At 44.9% G+C, this 11819-nt stretch overlaps 1 protein-coding gene across 1 annotated transcript in view; it reads right to left on the reverse strand.

The window, feature by feature from the left end:
• Positions 1–3587, reverse strand: part of LOC147727333 (uncharacterized) — a 53262-nt gene extending 49675 nt beyond the window's left edge. The window contains exon 1 of the mRNA XM_086963611.1: positions 2341–3587. Within this exon, the coding sequence (XP_086819737.1) occupies positions 2341–3587 (1247 nt within the window). The remainder of the gene's footprint in view (positions 1–2340) is intronic.
• Between the last annotated feature and the right edge of the window lie 8232 nt (positions 3588–11819).

Below are 11819 nucleotides of genomic sequence, written 5' to 3' on the forward strand. Positions count from 1 at the left end.
AAATTTCGTCCGTTGCTCAATCCTGAGCCAATGGAGATCAAGCAAAGTGCCTGTGATGGAGGATGTTCTCTGTACCTGGCGAAGGAGCCTGGCCGCATAGGTCTGCACCACCTGCAGTTTGCGTACTAACTCCCTGGTTGCTCCTAGATAAAGGTCATTGCCATAATCAAGCCTAGACATTATTAGGGCCTGGGTGACTGTTCTCTATGAAGATTCAGGAATCATCCATAATATCTTGCCGAGCCATTTGAGAATAGTGAAGCAAATAGAAATGGTCTTCACTACTTGTTTCACCGTCAGCTGATCATCAATCACTATGCCCAAATTACGTACAGTTTGTACCGGCTTAGGAAGTTCACCCATTTCAGGCGGACAGTGGGGTGGGCCTCAGAGATCTTTATCCCTCCCCATGATCAAAACCTCTGTCTTTCCTCCGTTTAGCTTTACCCAGTTAGTATGCATCCAGTTAGCGATTTTATACAGCCAGGGAAGAAACACTGGATTTGTCCTTGGCGGATAGTGAAAAGAGAAGCTGGGTGTCATCTGCGTAAGAGAAGATTGACAACTCAGACTCTTCAACAATGGAAGTTAAAGGGCTCACGTAAAGATTGAATACCATGGGGCCAAGTATCGATCCTTGAGGCACTCCATGAGGAGATGCATAGGTCTTGGAGCTAGAAGATGTATTAGTAAATGTATATAATAATAATCCACAGAAATCTTGAAGTAGTTGCAGATAGGTTTATTGGAGCATCCACTCTCTGAAGATCAGCAGAGTAACTGAAGAAGAGCTGATCTTCAAAACATGGAACAAATGCAAACTTTCAAAGGAAAACATACAACAGTGCATGGATGCACATAGCAGAAGATTTCATAAGGGAAGACAGATCATCACATTCCAAGAAACACTCAAAACATTCTATAAGGCTACCACATATCCTCCTTCTTTATAAAATTCAAAAAGAACAAATTAATGACAAGAAATTATTTAAGTAATACAAAATCATCAAATTTCTTTGGTAAACGTATCTGTCTCTTGGAAGTATTCAACAAACCTGGGGAAGCAAACTGGTCGTCAACATGTACTTGAGATGACAAATTAGAAGATGACAAAATAGAAGAAGAAACAGGATCAACTGCATCAATTACATCAACAGGTCCTATTCCTTTTTCCAAAACAACAAAATCACTTGAAAAGTCAGGTTCAGATGAACACCCATTGAAGAACCGGGTTTTAGAACTCAGCGGCGCCTGGGGAAACGCCCGAAGTCTTCGAGTTCACCTGTCTTGGCATACAGAGACACGGAATACTTCTTGGTGGCGTCAAAGATCAAATTTATTGGCTGCAACCAGGAACAGAATTCTACGAAGCACAACACGGGTGGTTCGCTAGAGACTGCACAATTTTCGTATTGCGAGACATCGTCTTTTATGCCAAAAATCACATTCCTGACTAGCACCAATTATTTACAAACTATCCAATCACAAGTGACATTGCAAAAGGTATCACATAACGACAAGCCCACTTTTCAGTTGTCCAGCCCACCATCAATTACACAGGAAGGCCCAACATTCTTGCTCGGACAGGCCGGACAAACCCATAATAAAAGACCTCAACCCAAACCATAAACAGGCCATAAAAGAAGGAACAGAAACAGATGAGAAGCAAGATAAGAGGGTGTGTGTGTGTACCATAAACTCAGCAATGCCCTGCTCTTTGATCTCTATCTTGACCAGCTGTTGGACAAGGAACTGGCTCAACAAGTTTAGCTTCGGGCAATGGAGTCAGCTCACTCAGATCACACAGAAGTCAGCTAAAGGTGTACGTGTCCCAAAGACTCGCTCAGCCGTAGTCATCGGCCTATGTGAGGGCAACCACAAAATGGGTGCCGTACACAAAATGGAACCCGAAGGTTCCGAACGAAATCCCTAATTTCATAGTGAATCCTTCACTCAAACATGACGAAAACACTCGTGCATACCGCACTCATCATTTGCGGTCCGCTATTACCAAAATCGTCACAATACGACGACTTTTATGGAACGGGTTCAGAATTACGGAACCTCAGACCCTCTTTTTGCCCTTACATAGGCAATCACCCAAACTCATGTCAGTCTGAATCCAGGTCTATATTCATCAGATCATCAGGATGTTGCTGTAGCATCATCCTAGTACTTAGTAGCTCTCTCTGGACAGGTCTCCTCGCACACAAGGTAGCACAAAGGCCACATATAGCAGGAGCACACTGTACACAAAGACAGAACAGGAAAAGAATGGCTAAAACCATCCCAATGACCATCAGAATCTTCCATCCCCAGGTGGATAATAATCCCCAAAACCATCCCATTAACGACCAATCTCCTTCGTCCACATGTATAGACTCGGAGATCTTATGTAGCTTGGAAATGGCTTGGTACACTGTCGGAGAGTTGTCTGGAATGAAAACGCAGCTGCTCGATTGAATCAATTTACATACCCCTCCTCTATCTGCAAGTATGACATCTAACGCAACTTTGTTCTGGAGAGTCATAAGGCGATCCGACTGGAGCTCAGCAGTCAAGTTACTAAGGGCACCAGCAGTTTCAACTATGGTGGACTCAACCACTCTCGTCAATTGCCGTATGTTCCTACTGTTAACCATAGGTCCCCAAAACGGCAGAAAACCCTTCAAGAAATCTCCTAATTCTTGTCCTGCAGTATCTTCCTTACTGAAGACACCTCTAACAACTCTCGTCTTGTGGTAATCTGCTGCAGCTGTATAAGTGGGAGGCAACAGGAACAAGACAAAACATGTGCCCGAGAAATCAGGGGGCAACCATGTATATGCTCTATCGTAACAGACAAAATAGGTACCCTTAGCTGCTAAAAACGATGGGGAAGTCTGGGACGCAAAAACATACGTCTCAGTGCAAACACTCTTCCCTAACTGAGCTCTCCGATTCTTGCCATTACCTTGCAGACAAAACTGACCCTCATGGGGTACGATCCAAATCGGAGACGATCTTTTCGCTCGCTGGTTCTCACTCAGACTAACTCCATATCCAGTCACGTTCCATCCAATATACGCTAGTGTCTCATCTTTCGGGATAGTCTCATAGGAACTAATTCCTCTAATCATGTCTACTATATCCTTGACTAGAGCACTATTCTTTGGATTGTCTTTGACAGAACGTAGGGGGTAAACTTCACGAGCATAGATGAACATCGTTCTGTGTGCCCACACAGAACCATTATAGCTGAATGGCAGGACCCGATAAGGAATACCTTTATCGGTAGTATGAGGCATGAGGCCACACACCCAACAGTTAGTCGTGTTCACTACTAATTGGTGTTGGTGCAGAAGCTGAACAAAGGAGTTATTAACGAATTCCAGTCTTCTAATGGATTCATGTTCAGGCAGAGGGTGAAAAGAATGCGAAGAAACAGTAGAAGAAGGTATGGGTTGTGTAGTGGGTGCAAATGTCACCTGAAAAGAGAATATAATATATCCCATCAAGAACATCATCAAGCTAAGTAGCATAAAAAGACATAATATCAAGAAGCACTTTCTACTCATGATTTTGCACATTTTGTTCTTAAAGCTCATTTCTTCAACAGGTCTCTCCATCTCGAAAAACTCCATCCTCTAACCGTGCTGTTCGCGGCAGTTGGTTCGATTCGCTCAGTGTACCTCTGAATGTCCCAGAGAACACCCTAGAACAAACCAGAACCGTCGACCTTGTGTCTACACGGCAGTACGCTCTAAGTCTTACCGCGACCCTACAGCTGAACCCGGATGGCGGTTCGAAAAACAAAAAACGATCAAAACAGTTTCTCAGATGGGAGAGCTTAGCTTCAAAAATAGCAAAGAAAAGAATTTTCACTTTATTAGTCCCACGACTCTTGGTCGCAAATTATAACGGCCTTTACTAGGCAATGTCTGATCACGAAACAAAAGTTCAGGTCCAGTGGTGTCCAGTCGATCTGACGGTGGCATAGCTTCTTGCAGAAGATTGTCGCTTTCACGCTCAGAACTTGTCCCAATTAAGCGTGCATCGCTAAAAGGCAGAAAACGAGGCACGGTGTCAGTTTCTGAATCAGGAATACCCTCCTGGACCCACCGGTCGTACGGCAGAGGCAAAGGAGCTGTCTTACAATGTACGCCCTGGATCCAGTTCTTTTTCCCGTGCACTCGCACTGCAGATCGCGCACATAATAATACCAAGTAGGGTCCGGTCCAGCGGGGCTGATCGTTCTTTGTCCGCTGAAAATTCTTGACCAGGACCCAGGAACCAGGATCGATGGCGTGCCCTGAATCTTCAGAAGCCTGAGGCAGTGCATCATGAACCTGTTGGTGTAAGACACGCAATTTAGCCGTCAAATCATACAGATAGTCAAGCAATACAGGATGTTCAATCTCACTGAATTTGGTCGGCCTCGGCACTCCCCATATGTTTGCCGGGCGACCAAAAACTATTTCATATGGACTAAGTCCCACTCGAGAATGTACAGTCATCCTAGTTGACAAAAGTGCTAATGGCAAAGCATCGGGCCATTGGAGACCAGAGCTCGCCTGAATCTTGGCCAATTTCAATTTGAGGGTGCCATTATAGCACTCAACTAAACCTGCAGATTGGGGGTGATTTGCAGCATGGAACTTTTGTCGGATACCTAAACCATCACACACTCTCTATATCACTTGACCCACAAATTCACTCCCATTGTCACTCCAAACCATTCTCGGCAAACCAAACCTAGGGAAAAATTCCTTAATCAGGGCTTTAGCTGTGGACAAAGCAGTGTTATCTTTCAGGGGATATGCTTCTACCCATCTCGAAAAGGCACAAACAACCACGAGTACGTATTTCAGGTTGTTGCATCTCTCCATGTGGATAAAATCTAATTGCAAAACCTCAAACGGAGGAGGAGCAAAATTACCAGCTGGAGTTGGAGTTCCCTTACCAGGATTGTACGTCAGACAAACCATACAATTCTTAACCAGATTCTCTGCACACTTAGGAATTCCAGCATTTTGCCATACTGGAGCCAACAACTTACAAATCCCTTTCGCACTGATGTGAGCCATTGCATGCTCCATCGTAACCACTACAAGCACGTACGAATCTGGTAACAACCATCGCTGATGCTCTGACAACTCAACCCAACAACCATTCGAATCCAATTTATCCGTACTCTCTCTCCATACGCTCAATTCTTTCTCTGTAGCTTCAGCTTGAATGGACTTCACACTTTCTATCGTATCTTCACACATACTTCTATCTGGAACCCATCTCGCCGGACCCGCAACATACATTCGACTCATCACATCTCTCGCCACATCTTTCGCAACTTCATCTGCAAACGCATTACCACGACCAACGTCATCGGTAACGTTCTTATGTGCACTGCATTTCACGATCGCAACTTGCAATGGCAAGGTAAGTGACTCAAGAAGTTCATTCACCAACTGACCATGCTGAATCTTCGTTCCATGAGACGTGAGGAACACACGTTCCTTCCACAAGCGACCAAAACTGTGAGCCACACCAAAAGCATACTGGCTATCAGTATACACAGTCACTCGTTTCCCTTTCGACAACACACACGCTCTTGTCAATGCAATCAACTCTGCTGCTTGAGCTGAATTATGTGGGATACGTGCAGCTTCAACAATCGTATGCAAAGTCGTAACAGCATATGCCGCAGTCGTATCACCATTCGGAAGCTTGCAGCACGAACCATCTACCCATAAGGTACCATCACACTTCGCAAGAGGAGTATCCCTAAGGTCTATTCTCCCTTTCGTTTCCTCCTCTGCCTAAGAAAGCAATCATGCTGTTCAAAGACATCTGTCTCTACAGAAATCGGCAACAACGTAGCTGGATTCAACGTATTGCATCTCTTTATGTGCACGTGACTCGCTAAGAGTGTCAACTCATAACCTGACAATCGAGCACTAGTTAAGTGCTGTGTCTTGGTCCTATTTAACAAGGTATCCACTGCATGTGGCACCATCACAATCAACGTATTATCCATCACCAAACCAGCTGACTGTCGGATAGAAACAGCCGCTGCGGCTGTAGCTCTCAAACAACTCGGCAAAGCTCTACCTACCGGATCCAAATTCGAACAAGAAATACGCACATGGACGTTGCTTATCGACGAACTGCTGTGTCAAAACTGACAATGCACATCCCTCTCTCTCGTGAACATAGAGTGTAAAAGGCTTACTGTAGTCGGGGGTACCCAACACAGGAGCCGAACACAATGCATCGCGCAATTCAGAAAAACTCTTTTGGCATTCGTCAGTCCAAGGAATAGGATTCAGAGTATCCTTAACAGTAAGAGCTATCAAAGGCTTCGCAAGAAGCGAAAAATTTGGAATCCACTGTCTACAATAAGACGTAATACCCAGAAAAGCACGCACTTCTCTCTGTGTAGTTGGCACACTCATTTTTGCAATCGCTTGAATTCTTTCTGGGGTCAATCTTCTTCCCTCCTTCGATAAGAGATGACCTAAGTAGGTCACTTCTTGTCGACAATACTGCAACTTCAAAAGAGACACTTTATGAAGGAAGTCAGACAAATGACGCAACAACAACAAAGTAGCTTCTTTACAAATCTCTTCAGTATCAGCAGCAACTAACAAATCATCGACATACTGAATAAGAGCAGCACCATCAGGTAAGACAATCGTATCAAGCTGTGTTTTCAAAGCCTGACTATAGATCGAAGGACTCTCACAATAGCCTTGAGGAGCGCGCTTAAACCGGAAACTTCGGCCTCCTAAAGAGAAGCCAAAAATATCTCTACTCTCCTCAGCAATCGGGATGCTGAAGAAAGCATTCTTCAAATCAATCACCGAAAACCAGGTAGCAGAAGCTGGAATCATGGTCAGTAAAGCAGTGATATCTGGCACAACAGGGAATTGTGGAACTACAATCTTATTCACTTCGCGGAGATCAATCACAATCCTGTACACAGGCGGTTGCGAAGTATCAGTACGTTTCAAAACAGGCAAAACCGGACTATTGCACACATTACCTCTCGTTTCTTCAATCACACCTTTCTCAATCAGATCATAGATGATCGCTAGCAAAGCTCTTTCACCATCACTAGAAATCCTATATTGGGGAATACGTGGCAATCTAGCATTCGCTTTCAGCGTCACAACATATGGCGGGATCTCCAGGAGACCCACATCATTAGGACCAATAGCCCAAAAAGTATCAGGAAGAGAAGACAATACTGCAGGAAGTCGATCTTTCGACAAATACATCGGAGAGATCAATCTCTTACCTAATGTAAGTTGTACTCCTGAAGGAGAACAATGTAGCGTTACATACAATCTTTTCAACAAATCTAGTCCCAACAAGTTCTCACCACAACCTGTCGTCAAAATAAGGGGTGCTTCAAATTCACAAGGTCCAACAGAAAGAGACAAAGGACTAGAAATCGGATTTCTAACTGGGGTGCCAGAAAAACCTACTGAAACATTTGTCAAGCCAGACAAAGGTGCGCCAGGGAGTTTAAAGTGCATAATAGAACTCTTCGCAGCACCAGTATCCAACAGAAAAGGCTCTGACACACCTGATGTAATCACTTCAACATAAGGTCCACTCTGATCTACTGGAACTGAAACAACTCCCTCTTTTTGTCTATGGCTGTCCTAGCAATCATTACCGTCCATATTCTCACCTTCGACATAATAATCGTCAGCATAGTACTGAGTCGTCCTACCAGACGCACCATTCTGTTGATCAAAACAATTCATGGAATTCTGTGGAGGAAAGGAACGCGCATTCTGGGGGAACGCACTACGTCCCCTACCTCTCGGAGCTTGCTGAACACCTCGACCTCTCACACCAGAAGCACCATTCGTGCGCTGTAACAGAACCGGGCAACTATTCTTGAAATGACCCTCTTCTTTACAATACGCACACTGATTAGGGCCTACAGAAAAACGCGGTTGAGAAGACTCGAACCTTTGCGAGTTTCTCTGAAACTGCTGAGGTTGCTGAAAATCACGCTGATTATTACGAGGCGGATACACTTGCTGCAAAAGAACCTTCGTCTTCAAATCTTTAGTCTTCTTGTCTGCTCTATCTTTCTCATCCTTATCCCTATTTTCGTAGTACTGTGCAGTAGCCAATATCTGTGCCGACGAAGAAACAGCCCAAGAACTCTCTGAATCCTTCAACTTAGTACACAACTCGGGAAGCAAGTTATGCACAAACTTATCAACAAACAACCGTTGACCACCTTCCGTACTCATGTCTTGACCACTATGGTCAATAAACGTCTCTTCAAACCTAGTGAAGAAATCAGACACACTTTCGTCTTTCTTCTGCTTACATCCAGACAATTTGTCCCAGTTTACTCGCATAGCAGGCATTATAGTCTTCATGTAAGTAATGATCCTACCAGGAAGTTCTGCAACTAAAGGCTCAGGTTTAGCACCACCATCTTGTCGACCATCCGCAGCACTAATATTATTCCATGTATCACCTAACTCTTGCTCATGATCCGTATGACGAATCAATCCCCATAAAGGCTGTGGAACCACATTTCCAAACAACATGTCTATATCAGCTAGATTCATAACACATGAGTCTGCAGTCTGTGATAATTCCTTATAGTACCCTGCAGGATTTTTACGGGGTCAGGTAAAGTCTGTTTAAGAGCCAAAACTTCACCTCGCTTCCACGGAACATGTACCCAAACACACTGAAAATGAGCCGGCACAGCTTGAATACCCTGGTTAACATCAGCCTGAACTGCCTCTTTCCACACCGGAGGAACCTCTCTCATTGGATATTGTCGCACTTTTCTCCTAACAGAAAGATCAGGCTCAAACAACGGCTGAGAAGGAGACTCGCTCCTAAACGAAAGCAGTGTCGCAACTGCTCTCTCAACGTCGAGACCCACAATCGTACCTTTCGCAAATTCGGACTGTACACGGAACAACTCAGACGGAGTCTGTCCCAAATCACCATCTTCCCATTCTTCACGAAGGAAAGTACACATCATGTCAAAAACATACCTCTGCTTCGGTGCTTCCCATTGACGGAAGACATCCATAACAGACTCTAAATCATATCTTAAAGAATTAGTAACCCATTTACGCGCTAAATGATCCAATACTGCCCGCTCTTCGGGACCAGGCATTTGGCTACGCAACTGTTTACGCACTGAAACAGGGGTCATACTCAGTGACCCAAAGAAAGGAGACAAAAGACCAGTAACAATATCAGTCATTCGCTGTCGAACAGAAGGAGAAGTTGACATAAGAACAGGAGGAAAAACAGAATGAGACAAAGTATACGTAGAAGTAGTATCAGAAGGAGTATCAGAGGAAGTAGACAATACAGGAGACAAAGTCGTAGGAATTGAAGACGAAACAGGTAGCAAAGTCGGCGGCCCTTGAGAAGGCTGCACCAGAGGAATAGGAGCCAACTGAAGAGGAGCTGGCGGCTGAACAATAACAAGAGGCAAAGCAACTGGAGGTTGCGGAGGTGCTGTAGCACTCTGCACATAAGGGGGTGGCGAATTCAACAAATGTGACATCAAAGGATCTTTCTCAAGTTCCTTCGTTGCACCTTGCTGAAGAGGTGGCAAAGCTGGATAACATTTATCAATCGCCATTATACGTTGCCTATGCAACTGCTCACTCGCTTGCTCTTCTTCGTTATCTTTAAACTGTATAGCAGCCTGCATTATTGATATGCCCTTCTCTCTTTTATTTTTCTTCGCTAATTTAATTTCTTTCTGTTTGGCTTCCTTTCGCCATAGGCGGAAAGAGTCAAACATCGCCGGCCGGGCTTTCTTCTTAAAAAGTTTAACTTCCAGATTATCTAAAATCTCCGTGTCATAGCTACCATGTTGGGGCCACTTTAGGACACCATCCTTCCTAGTGTAGCGAACCCACACTTCATTATACGTGATAGGGCCCACGCCATGTTTCAAATAGAGCTCATAGGTTGGAGTTCGAATCGGAGGCAGTGGACACGAATCCTCCAATCGGGAATCCCTTTTACAACCACAACAAAATATCTTTCCAAGTCTGCTAAGACCAGGCATCTTCGCTCACTAGTCTAGCTTCAAACTTCAAGGGAATATCAAAAACGATTGTCTCGCAAATACACGAGTCCCTCGGCTTTGGAGCTTGCAAGTTCCAAATCAAAGATCCCAAGGGATACCCAAAAACTAAGGACTGGGAGACGCTCCACTCATACTTAACTGAAATATCGATGACGTCACCAGAAGACCTGTCTATCGTCTCGCTCTACAACTCATCAAAGGGGTGTCCAAGACAGGGCGACAGTCAGGGCAGCAGTCCTTCGTAGCCGTCGGAAAGCGGGGAACCTTGCAGCAAAGACTTTCGGACCACAACGACATACAGAGTCGATGAAGTGGTAGGCCTTCCTCCAGAATTTCCACACGAAGCTCCTCACGATCTTCAGGCTTGGACTGGTACCACTGAAGTCGCCCCACATTGGGCGCCAAGTGAAGAACCGGGTTTTAGAACCCAGCGGCGCCTGGGGAAACGCCCGAAGTCTTCGAGTTCACCTGTCTTGGCATACAGAGACACAGGATACTTCTTGGTGGCGTCAAAGATCAAATTTATTGGCTGCAACCAGGAACAGAATTCTACGAAGCACGACACGGGTGGTTCGCTAGAGACTGCACAATTTTCGTATTGCGAGACATCGTCTTTTATGCCAAAAATCACATTCCTTACTAGCACCAATAATATACAAACTATCCAATCACAAGTGACATTGCAAAAGGTATCACATAACGACAAACCCACTTTTCAGTTGTCCAGCCCACCTTCAATTACACGGGAAGGCCCAACATTCTTGCTCGGACAGGCCGAACAAACCCATAATAAAAGACATCAACCCAAACCATAAACAGGCCATAAAAGAAGGAACAGAAACAGATGAGAAGTAAGATAGAAGGGTGTGTGCGTGTACCATAAACTCAGCAATGTCCTGCTCTTTGATCTCTATCTTGACCATGTTATGTTATGTTATGTTATTTTATTTTGTAAAGCGCACGGATGCCGCAGCCAAGAGGCGTCCCGGCGCTTGGGAGAAGGTAAAAAACACAACACGGGAGCTAGTGGCTAAAAAAGACTAAGCAGTAGAAAATAAAAAGGTCTTCAAGGCTTTTCTGAACGGGAGCAGATCAGGAATGGAGCGAAGAGAGGCAGGCAGGGAATTCCAGAGAGCTGCTGCCATCACAGCAAAAGAGCGTCCGCCCATCCTTGCTTTTTTAAAACGTGGCACTACAGCAAGGTTGGTCCCTGAGGATCGGAGGGTTCTGGATGGCTCATAATGACAGATTAATTGGGACAGAATAGGGGGGGAAGCCAACTTCAAGATTTTAAAAGTTAGGCAAAGAGTTTTAAATTTAATTCTTTGCCCCACAGGCAGCCAGTGAAGATCCTGAATAGTGCGACGCACAGAAACAAACTTCGGAAGACCAACCAACATCCTGGCGGCCGCATTTTGCACCCGCTGGAGGCGCACTAGTTCTGCTTGATTGACGCCTAGGAATAAAGAGCTGGCGTAATCTAGTCTAGCCAAGACTGTGGCCTGGACAATGATCTGTCTCGTGTCAGCATCAAAAAACTTAAAAATGGGTCGCAGACACCTCAGGGCACCAAAACAGGTTCCAGCAACCCGTTTGGTGTGGGCGGTGAATGAAAGTTTATCGTCCAACCACACCCCAAGGTTCCTAACTTCAGCCACTGGGGTGGGAGCAGGGCCTAATTCAGATGGCCACCACTGATCGCCCCAAAGCTCACTTTCCCTACCAAAAATAATAACCT

This window comes from Lissotriton vulgaris, chromosome 3_1 (genome assembly GCF_964263255.1).
Source record: "Lissotriton vulgaris chromosome 3_1, aLisVul1.2, whole genome shotgun sequence".
In the NCBI taxonomy this organism is placed as follows: domain Eukaryota; kingdom Metazoa; phylum Chordata; class Amphibia; order Caudata; family Salamandridae; genus Lissotriton; species Lissotriton vulgaris.